We start from the raw sequence: 27,459 nt of genomic DNA, 5'->3' as shown, positions 1-27,459 counted from the left end.
TTTATAAAATAGCAGCGTATACATAAATATATAAACTTTAGAGAGGAAGTAAAAATAAAGACCAAAGGGAACAATTTGTACTTGTGTTTGCTACCAATTTAAATATGTGTTTATCAACTCCTGTGCATTAAGTTGTTCAAAAATGAAGTTTCAACAAAAAGTATTCTGCAAGTTAAACTTGATTAATTTCCAGGTTATTAAAAAGAACAACGCTAACTTATTTCAAACAGTTCAGCTTTATTTATGAATGTACATTCAAGTGAGTTGCCGATGTTTTCAAAACGCCACAAAAGTCAACTTTTATTTTGAAAACTATTCATAATAGAAAGTACAAGTTTGCACATGTGGTTTCCAGATCTTTCTGCACATCTCAAACACTGAGATATGTTGATAATGAGGAGCACAGATATACTCTTTTACAAATCAGCATATAGTTCATATTCAAAGTTTTTCACTTTGAAAACTCACAGATTTTTTTTTTACACATTTATAATTAAATGTAAATGACACATACTGTGCCCCTTTCAATCTGGATAATTCCTTTTAAGCTTTGTCAGTGTTTTTAAAGCACGCTTTCCCAAATAATTGACAAGTTGTCTGGAAATACAGATATTCTGAAATATTTGTATCTGTAATCCTAACAATGAACCACTGTATAATTTTTAACAACTGGCTGGAGTGCACATAGGAAGATAGTGATGCAACACAAATCATTCAGCATGCCATTGATTAAGCTGTGGGGGAGGATGATGGTAAGTTTTAGTCATCGAGTTGCTTGTAGTTTTAGTCAACGTGTCACTGTAAAGGTGAGCTCTTGGTAGGAATCATTAATCTAGACTCCATGCTCCTCACCAAAGGCACTGAGAACAGACAGAGACACATATTATGACACAGGCCTTGATAAATTAATGGAGAATAGAATCTATTTAAATCAGCATTTTCTTTCATCATTTAAATGTTTATCACTACGGAACAAATTTTTGGAAGATAATGACTATGCCACTCACAGCCGTAGCAATGCTTAAAAAGATTTGGGTGCAAAAATTTGTATTACAAGGTGAAATTTATTTTTGTGGCCATCAAAATGTTTCTGATATAAGAAACATGTTGACTTGCATGTTTGGTATTATTGACCTAGAATAACACGTTACGTTCAGGTTTGAGATATATAGTATTGGATTTGAGGTGAAGTTGAAGAATTTGAAAGTGCATTCCTTCATTGTCATTCAGTACCCATTGTTCCACAGCCATCACCACTGGCTGAAAACCAGCTCCACAGCATGACTGTTGCCAGCTGGTACTATGGTTTTAGCTTTAAAATATTCCTTACTTTACTTTTGTTTTTTTCTTTTTTCCTCTCTACTTTAAACTAAAAATGACAACTTTATCATTTACAGTTCAAGGTAGAGAGTAATTCATAACGTTTTTTAAACAACATTTTTACCTCCATTTCCACTTCCAGTTGGCATAAATTGTTTGCTTTTTGTTGCAATTATATGTTTCAGGTCATTGAACAAATCTTAAGACTAAGTAGGGATAATTTGACAACATAAAATGTTTTTATTCTTAATGACAACTTCATTGAAAACAGGGAAAGACATCTGATTCAAAGCAACGTAGCGCTGTCTGAAAATGTAATTACATCCTAAACATAATAGCTGATGAACCAACCTATGTAGCATCAGCTGCTTCAAAGTGCTTGTGATAACTGACAATGAGTCTCTCCTTTTACTTTTGAGTAATTTTGCCCCACTGCACTTTGCAGAATTGTATTAAAGTTCAAACATTAACAGCTGTTTTAAGGTCATGAGACAGCATCTGAACCGGATTTGAGTTTAGACTTTGAACTTTGAGTAGGCCACTCCAAAACCTACATTGTGTTATTTTTGGACCCATCAACATCCTACCAGTTGTACTTCTGATGGTCCTGCTGCCTAACCTAAGCAAGCTTAAACTTTAAGTCATAAACTGTTGACCAGATGTTCATCTGCCGGATTTCCTGAGATAGGAGAATTTAATGGTTCAATTAGCAATGGCGAGTCATCCAGATCCAGAGCTGTAAAGCAGCTCCAGGTCATCTCACTACTTCCAACAGGTTTGATTCTGTGATGTATGATGTTATTTTTCTGAAATACTGTTTATCATACTCCACATTTAATAGAAATGAGCTTTCATTAATCTTGTGTCAGTTTTGGAAAAAACTGACACAATATTTTTTTTTTCTTATCACAAAAGACACCTTTGTAGATTGTATATTTTCACATGAATGTAAACTCACAAAACAGAAAAAAAAATTTGTTATCATTAGTAGTTTTTTTTTTTTTTTTAAAAAAGCATTATTGTTGCTGGACTTGTCTTACCTGTATAATACACATTAACATCCCAGCCCTCTTTCTGCCAGGCAGAGTTTCTTGTTTCCTCTCTAGATTGAAGGCTTTCATAAGCTATAAAAACATAAAACAATTACATTATGTGTGAGTGAATTTATAGTAGATTAAAAAATAGACATTTGTGCATTTAAACATTTTAAACAAAGAAAAAATTTCTCTTTTTTCTTATGATAACTGTAATAATCATACATATAATCCCACAAAGTAATATTTGGATCTGCTTGTCAAGGATTGTTGCAAAACACTCAAAAATATTCTTTGGTATTAGATATTCTGTTTACCACAGTGGTCATAACAGTGCATTACTTCTCTGCAACCTAAAAGTGTTTACATGCAGCTAAAAATGTATGCAGAATTTAGAGTCGCGGTTTATGATTCATGAGCTTAAAAGAAACATAAAGAATATCAAAGGATAATATCTATCAAGGAGGAACCAACAATTGTTGGTTTGTCCAAATTTGCAACATAGGTTTCTGCTATTGTCATGAGCCATAAGCAAGAAACTTAGAGAAATCCTCCTACTGTTAAGTTTTAGAAAAACATGGGCATTACTACTTATTATTACTAAGAAATGTCCAACTGCATAATAAAACAGAAGTGACTCTCATTCCATCTCAGTGTTTTGTCTTTAAGTTGATTTTATTTTTAAAGTTTTGAGTCATCCTGAGGAATAAGCGAACATTGCCATCAGAGTCTAACAGTATGCAAATTTACCCAGGACAAGCTTACAAATGCATTGGTTGAACGCATATTGGAGGAAACATTCAGGGTTTAAAAGTTACTCCTACAAAGCCAAATCCTAATGCTTAATCAATTATTTATGTCTGAGCTTGGGTCACATATAATGTGACCCAAGTGTAACTGTTTGTAAGTTGATCTGTGAGGATATGCCTTTGGTTCCACGGTTGCTTGTAAACAAAATATTAAGCATTATCTATCCTCCCCAGCTGTCTGAAGTCTGTGATAAGCGAGATGGGCTTAGCTCAGATCTACAGATTTGACCTTCAAGCCACATAAACCTGGTAATTGTCCTAAAACTGCCTGAGGCAGTCAACAGTAAAATATAGAATGAAACATTCATTATGTCAGAGGTTCCCAAACTGTGGGGCGCGCGCTGTGTCATTGCAGGGGGGGCGCGGGAAGCCGTCTGGATGAAAAAAACAAAACATGAACACTGTATGCGCTGGGTTTTTACCTTAGAATGGCCAACTCCGTTATTCCTATGTCAATTTGATACAGTAGAGGCTTCCACACTTCCCATATTTGTGTCCTCTGTCACTTTTATCAGCAGTTAAAACTGTTTAATCTACTGTTAACATGTTGTAACCTGTTTTTCCGAGCCGCCTTTAAACGCAACATGAGCGCTACGACGCTCGGGCTGGGTTTCCACCTGTGAAGGAGACCTGCTGCTGCTGGGCGGAGCTACGTAGGTTTGTGTTAGAATCACGGCAGCAAACCAGCAAAACGCAAAAAACTTTTCACAGTTTTTCCCTCCAAACTAACCGACTGAGTTGAGTAAAGCTGTTGGATGCAGGTAATGTTAGCTAAACGATGACTAGCTAATATCAATACAGAACCTTAAGCTTAACAAGCTTAACAAGTACCTTGTAGGCTACCGATGTTGGTGTCTATTTTCAGCTACGTACATTCATTTTGCCCCCAAAAATGTCGATGCCCCCCCGCACCCCCCACGTTTCAACCAGTCAGCCATTTGTAATCCATAGGGGGAGCGCAGAAAATGTTTGAAAACCACTGGGGGGGCGCAGAAGAAAAAGTTTGGGAACCACTGCATTGTGTGTTTTTTTTTTTTGCAGTTCAAATATTTCCCTGCCTTTTGGATTGAGTCTCACTCAGTGTAGCTGACTCAGCAGATAGTGTCAAGCATACTTAAGATCATGGAAATTGTTGGATGTAATAATATCAAAACTGACTTTCCTAAAATTGTGCAGCTGTGTGCTTGAGTATTTATTCACTGAAGTCAAAGGTATAATGAATCCATTTCATGGAGAACAAACTGCTGTTCTCAATGATTACGGTTTAAATGAACATGATCAGGTACAATACATAGTGATATACAAAAACATGGAAAAAAAATTGTTTTAAAATTAAAAAAAATATTTTTCCAAAAAATAACTACGCCCAGTCACATAACAAAAGTTCACAAACACTCAGCTGGCAGTGTGGCGTGTTGCTCCTTAGTCTGTTGCAGTGATCACTGACACCAGTAGCCTTTAAAATTATATTTAAAATTTATAATCAAATTTGGATATTTTTGGAAATAATCAAGTTCAACCAATGATCTGACCCTCAACAACATTCATAGTTATTTATATAGTCATCTTGGAAAATTGATTGTTCACTCCTCGTTTGGTTTGACATCAGCCCATAAATTCAATTTCAGAAACATGAGCATGAATGAATATTTAGAGGAAGTATGGATTAGGTGTAACTGTCTGCTTAAAATTGATATGAGCGTAATTTACATCTCTTACTGCGAACAAGTTAAAATAGTTACTAATATTATTTTCTTTCATGATTCGTCCAAAAACTCTGAAACATATAAAGACAGACAGCAATCATCATAAATGACTCACCCCACAAATGATGAACAACATACAGGTCACCAATCTGGGAGAAGAACCCTCCCACTGCCTCATTGTTTTCCTGTCTGTGTTTGATTGCCCTTGCCCTGTAACAGGAGAGGTTACGTTCAGGAGGGAATTGCTCTCAGAGACGCATCTAATAATTCCTCAAACAGAAGGTCATGAACCTGATGTCACGTTTCAGGCAAGTGAAACTTGTCTTACCAGCGATTGCCCCACTCCAGCATGGTTCCTGGCTGAAAGACACAAGAGCAAAGACAGACAGCTTTAATTTAATTAATGCATGTCGATTATATTTTATATACGTCGGTAATTTCATCAGGAAACATGTCTTTCTATCTTGAGTCTACATGCAAGAACAAGTGAGGCACTGTTTGCTTTCTTTCCTGTGAATAAAGAAGTGACTCCCTCACTCAGTGACTCAGCTATGAAAAAATAGAAATTATGCAGCAGGGAGACTCAGAAAAAGTACATGAAGTCTCGGGTGAAAATACTGTTATTTTGCAGACAACAATCAATACCCGGCCATATTTGTGTCTGATTACTAGCAATCACAGTAGTAGAAGTGATTACAAATTTACCTTAACGGTTAAATCATTTCTTCATTTAATTTCAATGTGAATAGTGTGAATGCAAATGGTGAATAATCACAGTCATCAGGAAACAGTTCTCATTAGACTCATTACAGTCATGGGGAAAACAAACTACTTCCAGTGAGTCAATAGAACCACATTTAACTTGAACTAAGTTTCCTATGACACATTTTGTTTTCAATATTTTCAGTTTTTTAGAGGTTTGCAAACTTTTATTTCTGCACAGCTCTCTTAAGGCTCCAAAGCAGCACTGTAGTTAAACTTGGACTTTGCATGGATCACTGAAATGCCTTGCTCATTTCATTTCGAAGCCATTCTTTTGTAGATTTTTGTAGATCGTCCTGCATTGTCTTCATTAGGTAGTTTTCTGGTGTTCTCCAGAAAACTGCTTAAACCTTTCTTTTAAAGAAGAAGTCACAACTGCTGCCAACTAGTGCATCTAATCAGCAACATCTGGCTACAATTTTCCTTCTGAAACGCAATGGAAAATTAACATTTTATTTTAGTTTTCCACATCAAGCAGCAACCTGAAGGGACCAACACCAACACAAATTACCTTGAGCTTGTAGGTGCGAAGTTCATAGAGGTTTGGTCCTTTTCTTGGTAAAGGTTCATTCCAAAAGCTAAACTCCAGAAGAAGCTGATTTTGCCTTGAAATCAACATTTTAGCCCTCTCTTTCCGGAACTCCAAGTACTCCTAAAATGGTTGTTAATTTAAAAAAAAATAATAAAAAATGCATGAAAATGTAGACAAATGAAACAATTTGTTGGTCTGCTATAGTTGGAAAATAAAACTGCTTACATCATACCTTGTTGGCTCTTAATTTCTGCAGGCATTCAGTCAGAGCTGGATAGCCTCCTCTATATCGCCACAGATGCACTGAGCAACAAGAACAGCAGATGTCACTGTAGCCCTTCACTAAGGCACATCCCACCCACACAGCTGTGGCATACAAAACCTTCATCTCATTTCCAGCTCTCATTTTTTCTGAATGCTCCTAATGTACACCATAAACTGTAAATGATCATATGTAGGAAGAAAGACAATGGTTCGAGTCGTCAGGGGAAGTATCTGCGCTTCTGCAGGCTTGAGTCACACTCTGCCAAACAGATTATGATCAAAGTGAAGCCACTTCAAGTAAGTGTTTGAGACACTGAGACAGAAAAATGAATTTTCTCCTGCAGGATCTAGGATCAGTCCAACTTATCAGTCTTATAAGGTTTCTGTCAGTTCCCATTTAAGCTTTCATTTCAACTTACCAGCTTGATCCTGCTCTCCATACCAGGTATTCCAGCTTCCAACAACTTCACATGGGAAATCTTGATCCTGATGGAGTCTTCTTTGTACTTCAGCCCTACCATCAGCACAAAAATGATCAATAAACAGTATAAAACATATAATCTGTGTAGTTTTTTTGTGTGTTTATAAAGTATTGTTTAGATTATATATCAAAGCGAGTTACTCCACTTACTCAAATGCTTCTATTAAACACAATCTAATAATGTGCTGTCTTACTTAAGGCATATGAACATTATATTCTCCAAAAACTGAGAAAAAAAGAGTTAATTTTTACATTCTCAGCTCATTCTGTGTCAGACAAAATAAAACAAAAGACAAAAAAATAAGAATGTTTAAATTTCATCAGCCATCAGTGTAAGTATCAAGAGCAAACTAATTGGATATCGCAAAACATTGACAGTGTCTGTTATTATCTATCAGTCCTTAAGATGTTGACTTTTGTTTACAACCCAATTAATCAAAAGCGGCCAGAATAAACACAGGTTATTGGTTTACGATCTACTTCTACAAAACAGAAGCATGATTAATTCAAAGGGTCTGGACTCATCATGTTTTCATCATTTAAAACTCACCACTTAAAATATTTCCCCATTGCAAAAGTATTCAGAAGCCTTTAACTTGATTTCCATTTCGCAGTGTTATGACTACTAACTTCAATGCATTATTTAATGATAATTATAAAGTAAAAGAAAGAGGATAGGTGGATTTAATTTTTTGAAACGTAAAAATTTAAAACGTGTGTCGGGCCTTTTAATCTGATGACTAAGTCCTAGAATCCTATGCAACTAAAGAGCTTCAGTGGTCAGAAGTGCAGCTGTTCTATGAAGGTGTTAGAGTAGAGCTACTCAAATGCATGTTAAGATGGAACAGATTATCTAACCAAGAAAAATCAATGAGTCTGTCTGCAACAGATAGAATACATGCAAAGTTAACATTTGCATTCAGGTAAAACAAATATTTTCCAGTCAGATCTGTTTTTTTGTTCGCAATTTTAGGGTTTGGTGTTGATAAACACATGTTGCATGAATTTAACTAGCTGCAAGATTCACACGACATGAATGAGTCATCCCTACTCAAGAGGTTGAAAACAAAAATACGCTGCGCGGTGGGTTTCCTGTGGCAGTCAGTGTTGCATTAACAGTCCTTACTGTTGTGGGAAATTTTATTAAAAAAAAACTTCTCAGATTGAAAAAAAAATGGAGAAACTCAAAAGTTTAATTTTCCATCAGGAGGATGACTCCTAACATCCAGGCAGAATTACAACTGCATAGATGAAAGCATTTGTGAAAATAGCCCTGTCAAAGTTCAGACTAAAATCAAATTGAGAATATGTGGCAAAACATAAAAATCCAAGTCCATTGGAAATAGCTTGGGCTATTTCACCCAAAACACCTGAAGCTTTAATTGCAACAAAATCTGGTTTTACAAAATCTTGACTTAGATGTTTGAATATAAACGAATAATCCAAGAATTTAAAAACATTATGCAATATACTTCATACATTTATGTTGGTCTACCACAAAATTGCAGTGAAATGCTCTTAAGTTTGTGATTGTAACACATCAAACTGTGAAAAAGTTAATGGTCTGAATATTGTATGTTTCCCAAATATGTAAGGTTTTCATTCGCAAATATGTGACACTAAATTGATCCTGCTGATGGAGAGAATGTCCTGATAACCTTTTCATGGATGCAATGTCTGCGCCTGCTGTGGCTGCTCAGAAACATAATGCATCACGTCTAGTAATTCTTTCTGCAGGTGATTTGTCTTTTAAGGAACTTTTACAAGCAGACTTCCTTTAATGCTTAGACCTCATGCAACTACATAGACAACGAAAAAACTACTTTGCTATCTTCTTACTGTATTAACTTGCATTCGTAACTTTAAATATCCCAGTGCAAAGCAGCAATTCAGAAGAGTCCACAGTTTTCTCATTGCTGAGGCCGACATCTATACAGTCAGGCTATTTATAGATCTCTAAAATTTGCATCATCTGGCCTTTCCTAACAATCATTTGGAACCAAACCCTGTCACTAGCAAATAAGTCATTGAAACCTCAGTAAACATTATGCAGGAGTGCAAATCCGTTGCCATCTTCAACTGCTTCATAGCTCTCCATTCTTCAAAGGTTAAACTGACAACACAGTTTGACACAATATATTGAAAAAGTAAGAAAAAAAACTCCCATAAAATTTACGACAAAAAACACAAGAAGGAAAGCGAAGTTAACCCTATGTAGTCGTTGCCCGCCGTGCGGCGTACAAGCATGTGACGCATTTATAAAGCTTCGTAATAACATGGACGCATACCGAGTTTTCATTTCAACTCTGTTGGACAGCACGGACTTCAAACTTTATAAAAGTGGTGTTTTTATATTGGTTTTGTGGTTATTTACTTCAAAATAAAGCCAGAAATAAGATCGATCATTTCCGCCTTATTTTGTGGGGTCTAAATGTACCACATTTTGAAACGACCAATGAAAATGTGTTGACGGTCTGTTGCTAGGTAGAACGGAGACACGCAGAGAGAGACGGTGGGAGGGGGGGGGGACTTGGATATGGCAAGAGACTAGGGCGCAGCCATGCTGTGGATTTTACTAGGTTTTTTTAGACTATAAGTGTGTTGTTAGAGTTCGTGGTGTGTGCAGTGTTAGTAGTAGTTTTGCTAGCTATCGCTACATGGCTTCATAGCGAGCGCTGACGCACTGAGAAGAGAGCCTGCGCGCCAGGATGGCCATTTAGACCTCGTCTTCAAAGGGTTAATAAAAGTAATATTTCACTCCAGGTAACACTCACTCCAGGCTGTTGTACTCATCCAGGCACTCGGGTTTGACGTTGTGAACTTAACAAAAGAAGAAAAGGAAAGAGAGACGTAGTTATCAAAGCTTGTGTTTTCTTTTAAAATACACAATCAAATTCTCCAACAAAGTAATTTCACACCTCAATTCAGCAGACTTTATATACAAAGCTGTTTCACTGGCACAAGGTTATAGGCTATGGCTGATAGAAAGTTCCAATTGAAATCTCTGCACAGCATGATGTACGCTGCATAAAAGATCAAAGTTTGGGGAAAAATGGTAATTTCTTCTCAGGAGACAGACACAGTTATGATCTCAGACTCTAAAGAAAAGACTATTTTTTTCTGATGTCAAAAAAGGTATAAAATTGATACATCATGTTATCAACTTGGCAGCCGCCCGCTTCCTGTGCATATGTAATGAAAATTTCAGTTTGCTCTCAGGTCCCTGTGGTTCAGCACAGACTGGATTTAAACAAACATAATTTATTTAGCTGTTTTCTGTAGAGATATGTAGCTAAATAGACAAAAAACAGAAATCCTCTTTTTGTATTTTTCAAGTCTTTGAACCTCAGTAACCCCACATTTAAAGCCAATAACCCTTTCTTTGTATGTTAGTAAAATACCGTGTGCCTACACTGGATTTTATACAGGTTGCTGGTCTCTTTCTTTGACAGCAGGTTGGAGTGGGCATCTTTCCTCGCATCCACCTTGTGCACAAATAAGGAGCGGAACCAGCCTTTGTCGCTGCTTTCTGAAAACCTCCTACACAGAAACGAGATGAAAGAAGCAAACAAAAGCACAAAGAACAACCATTAACAGAGAAATGTTCAAATAATAAAAAAAAAAACACAACTCAAAGGATTGTAGGAAATGTCATGATACATGGGGTAAAATATAGTCATGCTGTTATCATCTGAAATGAAAAATATGCATAGTGTATCAGGGAGTGGGTTGAGTGCAGCATAAAACCTGTATTCACCCACAGATATGTGGGAAATATTTACTTAAATCCTGAGAAACTCAAATCAGATTCTGATTACTAGTAACAGTAAGTTTTGAATAAAAAGTATTTAGTTATACTTCTAGACCAATACTTTTTCAGGCTGAGGAGCCCTTAACCCATTTAACACTCAAGTCACGGACCACATAACCTAAATTGCCCCACAACATCTTACTATATAATGCAACCAGAAATGAAAATAGTAGTCTCTTAACTCACATATAGTTGTTTTCTGTTTTCACCCTACTGAGAAGAGTGGTGCTTTTTGGTAAATGTGACTGACCACGACAAAACCATGAACATGTCTACTTGGGCATTTTGAGTTATTTACAGATTCTGAAAGTGTGGAGTCTAAGCTTCTCAAACATAAAGAAATAAAAAAAAAACAGTTGTTGTTTATCGAGTGTTGTGAGCATTAATAATATTTAGGGTTATTTGTGATTTAGAAGCACAAAAATAGACATAAGTTGCTTTAGTAGAAATCATTTTCTGCACCAGTGAATATAAAAATAATCCATCCATTGATAGAAATGCTGATTTCTATCAATGGTATTTGTTTATTGTATTTAGTTAATTATTTTAATCATTTTTAATTAAATAAAAATAACAATAGCTGTAGACGTGTAAGCCGAGCATTATGAAAACCAAAGAACATGAACTGAGTCGAGTCCTACAGCATAGAGGCGTTCAAAGGAATCCAATCGCTAGTGAACGAGAAATAAACATTTTCAGCAGATGACTTAGCTTTCTCTAATAATATTAGTAGTCCTGGAGTTGTTTTCTTTCCATTGGTATCTGAAGCTTTTCTTTTGAGTGACTTAATTTTAAGCCAGTTTTCCATTATTATTTTCAACACAATCCTTTGGTAAGCTAGCTGTAGCGTCGCACGAGCCCACGTCAAGGCAAATAAACGGTCCTTTACATGCAGTACCCCGCGGACCACTAGGGGCGCCCGCGGACCACCAGTGGTCCGGGGACTAACGGTTGAGAAAGACTGTTCTAGACAGAAAATTTTTTAGATAAGTTAAAATGCACCATAAAACTATCACAAACTTTCCTTGCATTTGTATTTTGAAATGTTCTTAACGGAGTTAAATTACTACAAGTTCTATTTCTTGTAATACAAAAGAAATAGAAAAATAACAGTCTTGTAGCAGAAGTATAGCAATTATGTTTGGTTATGTTTTGAATAATGTCTTTGTTTGTATGTGACGTTATGCCGCCAAAAAATGCATATATCTGTTGAAGCTTCAAGTTTAATTGAAGGATGTGGCTAAATTGTCATTATCTGTGAATTACTTAATTTATCAAAAGTATAAAACACAATGTTTCAGTGAAATTAAAATTTCAAATTCAAATGTGAAGGTTTTTTTTTCTAATCCAGAATTAGAGCTCAAAGCAGCTCCCTCATGTTTAAAGTGTAGTGACATCAACAGTCACTAACCTTTTATTTTCATTTCCAGATGTATTTGCTTTAAATTAATTGCTGACATTAATTTTGTACATCTGTTGTACTGCATGTGCTGCTTATGTATGGAGGAATTTGTCTACTGTAATCCAAGAAATACATTAGTTTAACAAAATGTAAACTGTATTATGGGAAACACCCCAGTCTGAAAACTATATTATTCATCATGGTTACATAAGTTGTAGGTTTGTTTTTGGTGTTCTAAGAAAAAAATATATAGATAAATAAAGGTATATTGAAACTAAAAATCTAAATTTGTATTAGTACAAAATAATCATATCCAATATTAAACAGGCCTGCGACATTCAGCTTAACCTCCAATTCAGTGACTTTTGTTGCTTTTTATAAACTCATGATGTCTAAATCCTTTCAAAACTGCTTCAATTAACCTCAATTTCTGGCTTTTGCAAAGGATTTGAAATGTCACAGGAAGAGTGAGTGATATATCCCCCACACATATGGATTAGGGAGAGCTGGTTCCATTTTGTGCTTTTTGAAAGCCATCTGTTAGTGCACATTTTAAGGCTTTCTAAAACCCTCAAACTTTCAGGGTCAATGAAACTCCTCATTTAGTAACATTGTGGGCTGAAGACTTTAATTAGGAGGTGTGATTAACCACAAAACTTCCCATGAATTTTTCAACAAAAGCATAAGTTGTGTTTGAATTATATTAAAATCAGTCAGAGCGGAAATCAATGGTGATGGAGGCCCTAAATGTTCGTGTAGTGTGCTTTTGCAGTACAAGGTTCAGAGGTCTAGCAAATCATTAAAGCAGGTTAGCGAATGGGTCTTAGATAACATTTAGGACTTATTTTTAATAATACAAATTTATATTAATCTATAAGAGATTTTCAAAAGTCAAATACTGAAATAAAACTTGTGGATTTCTAACAGTGTGCTATTACAGTCTAAAGTCACAATTATAGTTTTGGGGTGATTTTCATGATCTTAACTCGAAACAAAGAAAAATAACATAAATGATGTTTCTGAATGGTAGCAGATTGATTTTGAAATGTATTAAGATGTTTTCCAACTTTTTACAAGTTCATGGTTTTGCTGACAAACTTAAAAATCTCCTGACTAACAGGGTACAATGTTCATCGTCCAGTTTGAAAGGATGAAAATAAACGTACCTGGAGGCTTGGTGTAAGTAGACAGAGCACCTGTACAGAACGTGTCCTGTTCTCTGCACAGATCTGCAGCTCACCGCCATGTTCCTCTGGAAAGCGAAACAGTTGTCTGACGCTCAAGCATTCCCTGCTGGTTAATGTTTACCTCTGGTACTGTGAGGTGAATTGACAGGTAATCAGATGGGTTGAAAACCGCTGATACGTTTTTGCCCTCCAGGGGTTAAAAACATGCGTGACTCTGTGAAGCAATAATCCAATGTGCAAACTCGACCTGCTGATAGGATCTGAGAGAGGTGCAGGTTGAGGCAAAGAGTAGGTTTACATGTAGATTGTGTACAGCTTGACATCTTGTAATTGCATCAGTTTTGATATTACTTTAAAAAAAAACATTTCGGAATCTCTAAAGGTGTTGACACACTTTGTGTGAAAGAAAAAAACATTTCCAAAAGACAATAGATTGTCATATAAATGCTAGCTTTTTATTCAATCTTTTGAAAGCAAAAGGTAAAAACTTCAAGTTTTAAAGGCCTTGCGTCACTAAGCAATCATGCAGCTGTTTTTTCCCCCCTTTTTAGATTCGTCATTTTTCACTCTTTCTGGCTGAAACGAGGCATTTTGACTGAGACGGTACAGAATAGTCAGGTTGTTACCCTTCATTCAGTTGCTGACATTGCCTGAATTTCAGCAGACAGCATTCAGCATGCCGACACATTCCAGAATTAATCCTCTTCCATCTTCTGTCAAATAGATAAATAAGTCACTGGAAGCTATGCAGAGTCATCATATTGTATCCACAGGCTTCACAGCTGCAGCAGATGTGTTTCATGACTCAGTGCAGGTTTTCTCTCCTGTGACTGTAAATTCACTTTGAGACTTTTGTTGGTAATCAAAGCTAAAATTTGTTATTTTCTGTGACTGCATTAGCCTAATAATTGTTATTTTCACCAAGGTTTGTCAATTACACCACAGTAAAAAGCCTGGAAACTGACAGTACCATCATTTTTTTAAGTCTTGTGACAGGCGATTGTGTATTTATCTTTTATCTTTTGATTAATCACATTATTATTAAAAATAATGACATTATAATTTAGTCAGAAAATAAACTGCAAGTTTCCTTGTGCGTTGTTCTTTTATGCTATTTAAAAAATTCATTTACCAACTTTTGTTATGAATGTAACTAAGACACGATATGAACAAACAGATCTGAAAAGGTCAAAACCACAGAGCAATCTTTGCAGTACAATAATTAGATCACTAATTGACCTAAAACTAACCTCATTTAGATTAGATTAATTTTATTCTGTCTTTTCTCTCTTTAAAGAATTAACTCAGTTATATGTTCAGTGGTATTTTCTTGAGTAATAGATTATTACATTACGCTATCCGTTCCCTTCGCTGTGTACCACAAATTTATTGAACAGTTATGTAATTTTTACACCTCATGTGATCCCCTAACATGACAAAACAAATTAAATACACAGCTTTTTAGTTGTATTTATCAGATATTTAAACAAAAATATCTGGCTTGGAGTTCATTTTTGGGGCGCCTGTGTGTGGGGGAGTTACATGCATCCAAAGTGACATTTTCCTATATCTACCACAGTTTGAGTTTGTCTTGCTGCTGTAAACAGATCTGTTACCTAACGACGGACAGTGGTTCTTTCATAGCTGGGTTTTTCTGTTAAACTAGTCACGCTGTACTTAAATCCTTTTTGTGCAACCCACTTTCACTTCTTTTCAAACACAATGCAGTGCTCTCTGATCCTCTCCATCATTTCTACCCACCTGCATTATATAACATCAAATCAGATCATATCATATCTAAAAAGAATCATCTTCAATACCTGCCCAATTTCAGAGACTTTGTGGATGATGCGCTTGGTGCACTGAAGAAATGCCATTTATTTCTTTCACCTTTATATTAAAGTGACTTGGGATTTAACTAGACATAATTATTTCAGTCTGAGGCATAGTTTGTAAAAGAAATTAATCTTCATAAAAATTACTTTTCTTTAAGATTTTATCCTTTTCATCTGGTACATTGAACAGACTTCCTAGCTTTTTGCTGGCAAATAAGTACAGCAATTACAGTAGCAATTTTCAAGATAATGCTTTTCTGAGTATGCCAAATGTGCCTCCGTGTTTTACTCTCAGCGTTGGGAATATTTCTTTCACTGCTTTATACAAGTCTTCGAAATCCTGGTTGACTGGTATGTCCTAGAAAGTGACAGATGTAATGATCGCTTCGTCTATTGCAACAAAGCCCGAAAAAAAGTGGTAAAATGTGTCACTTACTGAAAGTTTTAATGTCTCCATGACTGAATTTTGGTTTTCTTGAACAGACTGAAGGATCTCGTGGGACCCATCACTCCGGATGGGGCTTCTATTGATCTGGTCACAAACAGAAGCCATAAAGATTAGAATCAATAGTCTGGATTTGCACAAACATGCTTTTAATTACTTTTTATTGCTGGCAAAAAGCTAAATAAATTAACATTTTTACACTGCACTGACGGATAGAAACACATTTACTTTATATTGAATTGCTAATCTTTCAAATTGGACAGGTACTAACAGCACAATATAAGTTAAATTCTAGATGCTAGAAAATTGCTCACTTATAAAACACATATCTCTTGAGATACATATGAAACATATAGACATTTTTTGACATGCGAAACAACAAACACAAAATGCTTACTAAGCAATAAAAAGTAGCAGGTGAGTGTGATATAACTTGGTGGTAGCGATCATGTTACCTTTTCAAACCCAGCTGTGTAAACTGAAGCACTAACTTTGAAAATGCTGTTTATTAAGAGACCTAAAATGATGAACTTCCTCAACTTTCTACGCTCCCACAGGATTCTTTACTTGTCAACCTAACAAACTACAGCTAATTTTATTCATACTGCCATCATCTTGACTCAGATCTCTATTTCTATGTCGAGTTTTTTGTTTTATCTTTCATCCTTGTTCTCTTTTGGCTTTGCATTTGTCTCACAAACTGAGTTCATTCATTTAAAACCAAAGTATCATTTCATTTAAATCCATGCAGAACAACTTTTCCTACATCAATATGCAGGAAAAGATTCCCAACACAGGCGCGTAAACATAATCAATCACACTTGCTCATGCTTTTAACTGACTTCAGAGTCTTGACGGTTACTTTTCTTTCTCCCTGCGTGGCCATGACGCTTCAGCAGTGGTGCTGACATAAAAGCAAAGTACAGTGATCCGTTTATTTATCCCATTTTATCCACTGCTGCCCCCCGTTGCTTGTGAAGCCAGAACCAATCTCTTTTCAACAGCTTACATTCAGGAGTTTGATTGCCTTGTTTACTTTGAGGCCCGTGGCGAGGTGGATGGCTCCCTCAGGGGGTATTCGGTTGTTACTGTGGCATGACAAAAATACAGATAACAGAAAAAGGGTGTTGGAGTGTGATGGAGGTAATCATAAAGTGTTATCTTTTAAATTATATTATGCAGTCAAGTAGCAGCAACCGCCAGGAATTTGCAAAGAAAGCTTGGTTTTGTCGAAAAAGCAAAAACAAGAAATTTGTCTTTTCTGAATGCTCATTTTGAACTTGAACTTGTCTCTTGTGCTTCATCTGATTATCAATCCCAAGGAAAGCAAAGTTTCTGACCTAGCATTCAGCTCCTCCAGAACGTTGTTTTTCTTAATAGCCTGTCCTAAAGCTTCTCTGCCGAAGTCATTAAAAGACAGATCTATTCCTGTTAGGGTAACATTTTCCTGAAGAACTCACAGGAAAATAGTGACTTTGCTAGAAGAAGATATACCTTTAATTACCCAATACAAACATATCACAGAAATACAAACTGAACCTGAAATACAAGAATTTGTTGATCTAAGTAAACACTGAAAAGCATTTTGCACTTAAGATTTACACCAACATATTTTCTACCAAGGTTTTCTCAAAGTTTAAAAAACACAAGAGTGTTTCATTAAAATGTTTGTTTTTCTGACATTTGGAGTAAAAAATGGATATTGCTGTGCATGCTTGGTTTTAAAAACTGTATCCATGCACTTGTATACAAATGCAGAGGAATAAAAGCTCTCAGGGAAGTTTACTGATGAGAATCCACTTGACCTTCTTGGCCATTAGAAGAAAAAAGAAAGTACTTCTCACCATCTCTCCTCTCTCTCTGTCCCTCTTGCTATTTTTTTGGAGAAAACCTTTGCACTGTTGCTTAAGGAGAAGGAAGAAATAATTTTACACATTCCCCTTTGACATCAGGCACATTAAAAGCCTTAAAATGAAAGTAATATACCCTTAATGAGAACTTTGTTGTTTTTGAGCTTGCAGTTTCTTATAAAATCAGAAAAAGAATAACAGATTTATGCAATATTATTCTCCACTTCCAGGTCATATTACTTATTTCTTAGCAGAGTTTGAAAAGTAAAAACAAGATTTTCCAATTTTATTACCCCAAACCATCAGCTTCATCATTGCTCCTTTTTTTCAAATGCGGTTGCAGGCCAGAGTAAGTGATCTCAGACCCTGGTTCTCGGATAGAGAGCTGCCAAAGGTTTTCCCTAAGGAGAAGGGAATAAAAATTTAGTCAACAACAACTTGGCAAAATGAAAATATCAAAAAAATCAAAGAAATCTTTCAAATTCTTTGTCTTTGTCTGTACTCATATTGCCCACTGGCTACTTGTCTAAATTTTGCATGTTTATATCAATGTCTGTACAAATCTGAATAATCATGCAAATGGTTATTATATTAGTAAAGCTGGAATATATATTTGAATACTTTAGCAGCATTTTTAAATTATGTTTCTATTTTAAATAAAAGTAATTAAAGCAGTAAAACCACAGTATTTTCTTTTTACCTAAGGTTCTATACTGTGAGGCAGCTTTTCCCATTATTCTATTTTATTTCTTTGAACGAAGAAAAAAAGTTGTCATCATCCCATCAACAGAAGTATTTGAACATGTCTATGACTCACAAAAGAAGAAAAAAGCCCCACTTTAGACAGCCCATTATGTAAATATTTAAAATGCATTAAAACAATAACATAAATGCCACAGTATTCAACTTGGCCTCTCTGTCTCTTTATGGAAGAGACCTCTCCAGACTCCAGATGACGTCCTTTTGATATTTCAGCAGGAGAAAAGGCCAAATATATGGAGATAAATCATACCTGCACATATGGCAATAAGACATGGAGGCATTCCCGTTTTCGCACACTCATTTCCAATTACCTGCAAGAGACGTTCCGGCTCCTGCTCTGCCATTCTTCCAACAGCAGCCAATCACAAACTCATCCACATGATAATTGGAAGAGATTTTAATGAAGGTGCAACGTTCCTGACCTTTCAGTGCCACAGCCTGCTGATGTTGATGTGCAGGGATGAAGCTCCACTATTGCTGCAAATTCTTTTATAGAAATGGCTTTTTCAAGAAATCTAATAATGCTGGAGCCGAGCTTTCATGGTGTCATCGCTGCACTTTACACAGTAATTGTTCAATTCATAGGGCTCGACTGTTTATGCAGTTATCATTCAATCAGGCCAGATGGAGGACTGTGGAGATGTATCTGGAAGCTTTCAGCAGCCACTATGTGGAGGTAAAGCAGGGTGTAGAATGCAAGGTCATTAATTCATTCGCAAACATTTGAAATGAAAGAAAAACTGTCAGTAACTTTTAGCAAGAGTTTTGCTGAAATGTTTCATTTTAAAAAGTCAGAAGACGTGACTTAGTAAACGACAAATACACATTGTGGATATTTAACAAAATGGCCTCAGTATGGTGACATTCCAGACTTAATACTGGAATTATTGAAAATAAGTCCATAAGTAGAAATTTTGGCATTTATATTTGCTAAATGCCAGATTAAAATACTGAGAGGTAAGATTTTGTTTTTATCATGTTCTTCAAAGTCACAATTTTAGCTACTCTATAAGATTACTTTGCATTTGGACAATATGAGAAAGCTAATTTGTGAAGGCTGTGTAAGTTTCTTAATATTTTAGGCATCTCTATGAATGTAGATACTTGAAGGCAAAACCTCAACCACAATGATTCTGTGTGTGACTTAATTGGGAAATTTAAAAGAGTCAGCAAATATATCAGGATGGTATAAGTCTGGTTCATCCTTAGGGTCATTGTGGAGGTGCCAAGTTCATCTGGTCAAACAATTTTAAGTAACTATCAACAGATTGGGAGTGCTCAGCCATCAGACTGTTTGAGAAGAATTTGGGTTTGGCAGACATGAATGGGTTTTGAAATGTGAGTATCAACATCAGAAGACCTTGTGAAGCAGGTCAGAGAGTGTGAAATGAGTGCCAACATGAGCTGGAACAAAACTCACAGAGAGGAAGAAGGAATTCCTCTAAATTCAACATATAAACTCATATTACAGTTTGCAAATCCAGACTACTGTGCATCTTTTTTGGAAACACATGGTTCTCTGTGGTCTGAAGAAACGACAGCTAATTTATTTTAAAGTTTTGGTGCCAGTAGGTCTTCTTAATGTACAACGATCCTAACCGTACCACCAAATTATTTATAAAGGAGACAGTCAACTTTGATGGTATGGCCATTACAAAACTACTCAGTCTCATATCAGTTGGAGTTAAAAAGATGTGTGGGAGCATGGCAGCCTACAACCTGACTCAGTTACATGTTTTCTCAGGAGGAACAAGTCAAAATTTCCGGAAAACTATGATGAGAAAAGCAAACTCAAGATTGTAGGGCTAAGTGGTGCAGTTTAAAGAGCAATTCCACCAAATAGTGAGAAAATGTGTGTAAACTCCTGATTTGGAGGGGGAAAAAAAATTGGTGATTCTACCTTGAAAACTTCATGCGGTTAATTATCATACTGTGATAAAACTAGAATATGTGTGTTTTTACTGATTTTATGTAAAATTCTGGTTTGAACTCTTTCTAAAGAGTAACTTGAAAAATGTGTAAGCAATAATTTTGTGTTTAAGACATTTTCCTGTCAACAGCCACATACACACATGGCACTTTTGTGAAGTTTTGACTGTGTCTTATATATCTGTATCACATGAAATTGGATGAATATTTCAGAAAGGTCAAAAAAAGAACCGTTTTAATATATTTTTCATACAATTTTTTTTTTATTATTATGTATTATTGTGAGAAATAACATCAAAGATGGACAAAGATGACTTATCACTGTAAAAGATTTCCATGGATATCTGATGTTGGGATAGGGTGCCATGTTGCTCAAATGTCAAATTGAATTTTAAGAACCTTTTCTGGCACATTTCAATAGATGAGGATATCAGAGGAGCAACTTGGGAAAGTGTGGACTTGAATCAGAAAAATGTCAAGACTCTGTGTTCCTGGAATGACACAAGAACAGGTGTGGGAGAGAAAGTGTAAACCACAGGAGTGCTGAGATAAAAAGTGATTCTGCTTTAAGAGGAAGAAAAAAGAGAAACTAACATTAGGGGACCAATTTACCTCTTACATTTTCTTGTCTTGTGGTGATGCAACATAAAATTTATTGGTGCTAAAGTTCACTTATCTGGAGATGCTAATGGAAAACTTGTGAAAAACAGTGCAGGGGTCAAAATCCTTAATAGCAGCTTATATTAAAAATTTGAGTCATGGGTAATGTTTCATTCCTTGAAAGGCTATGACCTGACAGAAAACACAAGAAACGTAACGTGGAATACTAATTGCCTCGCTACGTGCATGCTCTCCCAGAGCGTTGCTGCTTAGGTGGAGGTGCTGTAGCGTGGAGTTGGTGATAAGTGCGAAGCCGAGATAGTCAGAGGACTGGTCTGTGAAGCGGTTTCCTGACAGATGTAGCCTCAGCAGGGTGCCATTTTCCTTAAGCATCGCAGATACGGCCCTGGAACCAAAATCCCCAAGATTATTGTCAGACAAGTCCACATCTGAAAGTTGACATGCAAATTTGAACATTGGCACAAAACATGATTGGTGAAATAAAAGATGTGTTGAGGAAAAGAATAAGCATCTTTCAAAACTGCCTAAATTGAGTTTGATGGTATTTTTCCTTTCTTCACTTTACTTTATCTGAACTTCCTTTCTTTTTACTACAGCTTGGTGGAGTAAAGCAAACTTTGAAAACTTGAAATCTTTGAAATGTGATATTTACATAGGAAGAGCTTTCCAAGATTAGTAATTTATCTAGAAATTATATGATTCATTTCCTTTTGTTGGATGGATCTTTCAGAATTTACAGCAATAACTTTATTTTCAGAACATTAATTCAGTTAATTCAGAAATCGGAATCTACAAAGCTAAGAAATTTAGAGGAACTGTCTAGAATTGTTATCAAGTAGCATTTTTCCAATATATCAAAACAAAAACTTGAAAGAATAAAGATTTGTTCCATGATTTTGATGTTTTGATACCGAGCCAACCATAACTTACAAATGATCAAAATGTGCTTTTGCTTAAAAAGAAGTTTAAAAAACATCATGTAGCAACTTTCTCCACTTGATGCCTGTTGTTGACGCTTCCATTAAAAACCCTTTTACTGTATGTGTTTATCTGAGGATTAAATGGACCCTTTAGTTCAGAAGTGCTGATGACTTGCAAACTATCTGAGGTTGGAAAGAATGTAAAATGTAATTTCTTTAGTTCTGGTCATTTGAACTTCTTAACTAGGGACATTTTGTGGCAGTTTATTGCTAATTAAGAGACATTAGCTATAAGACTTAATTATCACTTGCATCAGCATCTAAGCACGGCCAGCCTGAGTACAGTGGATTACTATCATTAGCCTCAAACTTTAATGCCTTTTTTTGGCTTTAACTATGCCATTGCCTTCACTGTTGCCGTACACACACTGTATTTTTGAGTTACTACTTGACCAAATTAATTCTTGATACATTTTGATGAAATGTGTGTTTTTGTATACTAGAACATTTAGTTTCATCATTTTCCGCTAATGCGTTTCAGCATAAGGATGCCAGTCACCACTAAGAGTTAAAACTGGTACATTGCATGTTTTGAAATTGGACTTCAGGGATCAAATTGTTTAATTATTTTGCAAAATGTGAAAGAAAGGTCCTCACATTAAAATATGTGGGTAGTTAATGAATTAGAAATATCACACCAGAAGGAATAACTGAACTGAAATTAAATTATTTTATTTTCATTAAAAAGTGCCATCATGGATGAGACCAAGTGTGCCTGCTTGTGTTCTCAGTACAACCACCTGCAAAGCAACATTTCTTCTTTAACATCTTGACTACAGCAGCTCCGCCCATTCCTTCCATCCAATTATCTCGCAGGTTCAGGCAGTAATGAAGTGCTTGGTTGCCAAGGGAACCGTCAGAGCTTTGGTGCCCTGCGAACACACCACCCAACCCCGCCACTCCCCGCTCAAAGTGAAATCTTTTCTGTTTGTTCATGGAAATATGTTTTCTTATCTGGATTCCTGTTAAAAGAGTAGAAGCAGGTGGGCAGACAGGCACAGAGGATTATTATCACCTGTGTGGGACAAATTAAGCAGAAGGGAGCTGTGTGGAGGCAGGGGGTCAGAAATGAAGCTCACAGTACATGGAAATTATAGTTCCTAGCAAATTTAACTCGAAAGTCGAGTGCATAAGCGCTCAAAAAATCAAAATCTGTCATTTCAGAGTTTTAGATTGGCGTCAACTGGGTTCCTGGGTGAAAGGAAAAAAAAGTATTTAGTTTTAGAAAAGTTAAATATTTTTAGCATTTTTTTATTGCAACTTTTCTGCAGTTTTCATTACAATGCTCTCTGTATTTCTTGGGAATCATGGCAATGATGTTCAAGAAAGCATTAAAATAAACACATTTTAATCTTATAGTGTGTAACTGAACAATTTCGAAAAATACAACTTTAATTTGGTAACATTTATTTAGTGGGAGAAATGTCCACATTGTGAGAAATAAATATTTACCTAGGGTGTAAAATTCTGTTTACACCGCAGCAGTTTATTGAAAACAAACATTTTTTAAATGTAGGTTTTAGTTATTACAGTTCCTCAGGGTGTCTAGATGAGTAGACATCTTGCATTTAGAAAATTGTTTGACTGCTTCTTCCTGGACAGCCGTGTTGTTACCTCCTTTGGGGAGCGTTTTAATCCCAGCTTCCCTTACAGACTGGGGATTGGTAAGAGCCGCTGCGTGAAGAGGATTCTAGTGAAAAAAACTAATAAACACTGACTGGACAGGCTGACTAAAAAAGCTCCATATCCAGGTATTCCTGGCAGAGCTGCTGGAGGAAACAGAAAGGATCTTCCAGAATAACAGCTATAAGAAAACAGTTTGCTGGTTGTGGCTGTATTTTTTTTTAATAAAACTGGTCAGCTTTCCAGCTAAATTCCTACTATTTTATTTGTTGTGATAATCACTTATGAACAGTCCTTTTAAAGCTCAAATTTATCCAATCATTTCCTCTTGCTGCACTGTTTGAGGCTGCAGCTTCAAACAGACATATAGCTTTTACATGTGGCTTCTGCTGATGCGTGTTAAGGACTCAATATTCCTGAAATCAATGGATCATTTTCCATCAGTTACCAACCGGCGAGGAATCAAGACGAATATAAATGAAGAATCTAAATATAAAGCAAGAACAGAAAGCCTTGCTAGCCCTCTCATTTTACTTGTAAATTAAAACCCACAGCTTGGGCTACAACCAACCACCAAAGAAGAAATGCAGACTTCTGAAGAGGGTTAGCAGTCCTGCTGAGAGAAGATAAGGTATGATTTTAGCTTTTAGAAATAATGAGTAACACGGTTCTGTCCTTTTATGGTTGATAATGATTCATCAGTACATTTTATCCTCGCTCTTTGCTTTCTAACTGTTGTCTTACTTAATGCAAGGTATATATTTTACATTCACTGAATAATGCTTGCTCTTACGGTAAAAGGTCTGGAACTGAACTGAAGTGTTGCAGCTCTACTTCTAACTGTTGAATTAACTAAACGTGTTATTGTAACTCAGAAGAAGCCAGCTCAGTGATAAATTAACCTGGACAAAAGAAGGACAACGTTGGTCAATGAATAGATTCATGGTAAAGCAACTTGAAGCTGAGCAAAGACTAATCCAGAACAGAGGTTCCCAAACTGTGGGGCGCGCCCCCTAGGGGGGGGCGCCGTGTCATTGCAGGGGGGGCAGAAGAAAAAAGTTTGGGAACCACTGATCTAGAAGATTGGCATCCAAAATACTCTGAGGATTTGGGAAGAACATTTACAGCATTAATCAAAACATGGTAATGAGAAGCAAAAAGGCAGGTTGAACTTGACTGAAAATTGCCAATAATTACCTCGTATCAGTAACAGCATTCTTCAGATAAGAGAATTTGAGATCAACATAAAATAGAAGTGATGGGGAAGGAGTTGAATGGAATTGGGAGTCACAATTTTCAAAAGCATTTGGTGTTTATTTTTGATCTGAGAGAAGAAAGCGGCAGCTGGATGATTTCTGAAGCGTACAGGGATAAACTGTCTGCTCACATTCAACCAAATTCAGCAAAGCAGGTTGGGTAGAGTACAAACAGACAAAAATCAAAAGCATTATGGGAGTTTCTGGATCTAAAAAGGATGTCAATATTCACTAGACAGTAGCGGGGGAATCTCAAGAGAACCCCGCTGCTTATTTCTACCTGAAGACGAAATTAAATGCGAAAAGACACATAAAATAGTTCCTGCTTTTTTCTCTTAGAAATAAATAAAGGAAGAAGGTAAAGTTAACCAGTTTGACATACTGGGACTTGCAGAGTCTGGTTTATTTAAAATTTTAATCTGAACTATTTTTATTCTGCTTTGATACATACTTTTAAAAGCTCTGTTGTGTTGTTCATAATTCAGAATTGCTGGACTTTTCTTATGAACAGAACTGCCACCCTACTGGAGAATACTCTTATAAATAAATTCAACAAAAAAAGGCGTGGATTCTGGGATGGCACATGATGCACTGTAAATAATTTTGCTTTACCTTTTGGCTCACATTGACTCAAATCTAATACTTAAGGATTCAACCAAAACATGTTATTGTCTTTGGATGGTTTATGGGATCTAAGCAGAGAATGTGTTCTGGTGTTGTTAACCATTTTATGGTTAATCGATCCTACTCCTTTCTCCTTCTCATAAGTCTGCTTGCCTTCAATTAACTGAAAACACATGTTATAAACTGCTACTAAGTTTTGCCTACCTTTCTGTCAAATAATTTTCAGCTTGATTCCAGTGCCAGAGGCTCCAACCCCAATGCATCAAAGACATCTCACTATTTTCTATGCCTTCCAGGAAAGGAATGACAGGCACCATTTTTAAAGTCTTGTAAGCCTTCATGTAGCACGTCTTCCCTGCCGAATCACTTGTCTCCTCCTTACCTGCAGCATGAATAAAAAACATGGGTTTCTGAATTTAAAAGTTGAGCAGCGGCGAAGAACCTTTTGGTTCTGATTTCAAAATCAAAAACCCATGTGGTTGATTTTACCCTGACAAGAGAACACATTCATTTCATTCATACCAGACAGGTTTTGCTTGTGGTGAAAAGAGAATCTGACACAAAGACTGAGATGAAGTCATTATGCAGAAAAGGATTCTGCACGCGTGGGTGGGCACATGGAGGGGTTTCTGTGAGAAAAGATGGAACAGATGGGAAGACAGGAGGGCTTTTCCTTATCAATGCCTGTTATGATCATGATCAAAACAAGGCACTATCAAAAGATGTAAAACCAGGGCGAAGCAGTTGAATTAAACAAGCCACAAAACAAGTGTTTTCTAATAATGAACATCACACCTCCGACTGTGAAATCTGATAGGTGTCTCACTCTATTTATCTTATTTTAAGCCATATTCAGTTTTCCCACTAAGGTCCAGGCCTGCTTCAAAGTCCTCATCAGATGCCAGTCTCCTCTCCTGGAAGTTCCCCTCCTTCCTCCGTCTCTCCACTTTCTTTTTCGCCTCCGTCTCGACTGCTTTCGTCAGGGCTTGAGCGTTGGTCTTTTGGCCCACGCACATCAACCTCTGTCTGGCTCGATATTTGCTGGATGGAGAATGAGAAAGCAGCACATCGTGACTCGTTAAACCCTGCTTTGCTGGCAGCCTAAGTGAGGAAATATGATAAATTTGCCGCCAGCAGAATGAAACTGGTAACTTAATTCTGGACAACCGAGTCAATCGATAAGTGTGCATTGTTTTATTGCGACATTATGCAACCCTGTACAAGATATAGCATAGTTTTTTTTTTACTGTAGAATGTGATTCTGAAACTTGTTAAATAGTGCCCTGGTTTTGGTAAAACACAACAATGAAATGAATGAAAGACTGTAAAATCTAGAGACAAAGACAACCAACCAATACCATCCCTAAAAAAAAAAAAAAAAAAAAAAAAAAAAAAAAATCCCCGTTTTTGGGGAAAATCTTAACACACTTGTTTGGACACAAGAGAAGGTGCATCCATGAATATATAAGTTGCAGATAAAAACGATGACCCAGCTGCTGAACTGCCTTCGTAAAGAATGCACTCTGTGTGTTATAAGATGTGTCTCATTTCATTTCAAGTTTTAAAAACCAGAACACAAAGAATTACTAGGACAAGAGAAAACATGTGCAATCATATACCACTCCTTTTTATTACTCTTATCACTTATATTTAACAATATTTATAGATTTTTTTCCTTTTCCATCAACTTATTTTTTTGTACAGCACTTTGGTGCAGTTTTAAACCTGTTTTTAATGTGCTACATAAATTAATTTGACATTGACATTCTGTCTGAAAAGGAGTAGGAACACTTTTCAATCCTACCGCTTATCTCTATTTAATGAAATATATTACTTACCGACTCAATAATTATCAGAGATTTATGTAATTGTGTAACCATGTTATGTTATTCATATGGCTGTGCGTATATTGTAGGATGAATATTTAGGACTGCAATTTATGGCTCTCTTTTAAATTTAAGTTTTGTGTTTTAACAAACAGTGGAAGAAGCAGTTAATATGAATCTCAGTTTAATAGCATAGAACTGAAAACTGATTATTTTAGATGTGTTATGTCCATCCATTGGGTGGAGTGTGAACTACACATGGTTCATGGAATCTAAAGTAGGAAAACCACGACGAATTTTGGTGATAAATAATCTTAACCTTACAATATATTTAAATAGACACACGTGAGCAAAACTCTGTTATTTCACTGCTGCCTATTGAAGACATGTTTTCTATTGA

At 36.1% G+C, this 27,459-nt stretch overlaps 1 protein-coding gene across 1 annotated transcript; it reads right to left on the bottom strand.

The window, feature by feature from the left end:
• Nucleotides 1-226: 226 nt before the first annotated feature.
• nipsnap1 (nipsnap homolog 1 (C. elegans)) lies at nucleotides 227-13,405 on the bottom strand. The gene is made up of 10 exons (XM_015028819.1): nucleotides 13,288-13,405; nucleotides 10,321-10,448; nucleotides 9,683-9,728; nucleotides 6,847-6,941; nucleotides 6,396-6,466; nucleotides 6,143-6,283; nucleotides 5,198-5,229; nucleotides 4,985-5,079; nucleotides 2,361-2,444; nucleotides 227-860 (listed from the first exon to the last, which is right to left on the bottom strand). The coding sequence occupies exons 1-10, from the start codon at nucleotides 13,365-13,367 to the stop codon at nucleotides 796-798; spliced, it is 837 nt and encodes a 278-aa protein (XP_014884305.1). The 5' UTR covers nucleotides 13,368-13,405; the 3' UTR covers nucleotides 227-795.
• Nucleotides 13,406-27,459: the final 14,054 nt, after the last annotated feature.

This window comes from Poecilia latipinna, unplaced genomic scaffold (genome assembly GCF_001443285.1).
Source record: "Poecilia latipinna isolate Pla-1442-1.1 unplaced genomic scaffold, P_latipinna-1.0 Scaffold136, whole genome shotgun sequence".
Taxonomy (NCBI): Eukaryota; Metazoa; Chordata; class Actinopteri; order Cyprinodontiformes; family Poeciliidae; genus Poecilia; species Poecilia latipinna.
The sequence above is the reverse complement of the archived record's forward strand: the minus strand, read 5'-3'. Positions and strand labels throughout refer to the sequence as shown.

Excerpts from the sequence above, each read along its gene's own strand:
- nipsnap1 (XM_015028819.1), bottom strand. The coding sequence starts at position 13,367 with ATGGCGGTGAGCTGCAGATCTGTGCAGAGAACAGGACACGTTCTGTAC. Across the intron at positions 6,467-6,846 it reads TGGAGAGCAGGATCAAGCTG|TGCATCTGTGGCGATATAGA; the intron begins GTAAGTTGAAAT and ends CTTGTTGCTCAG. Across the intron at positions 861-2,360 it reads TGTTAATGTGTATTATACAG|TGCCTTTGGTGAGGAGCATG; the intron begins GTAAGACAAGTC and ends GTCTGTTCTCAG.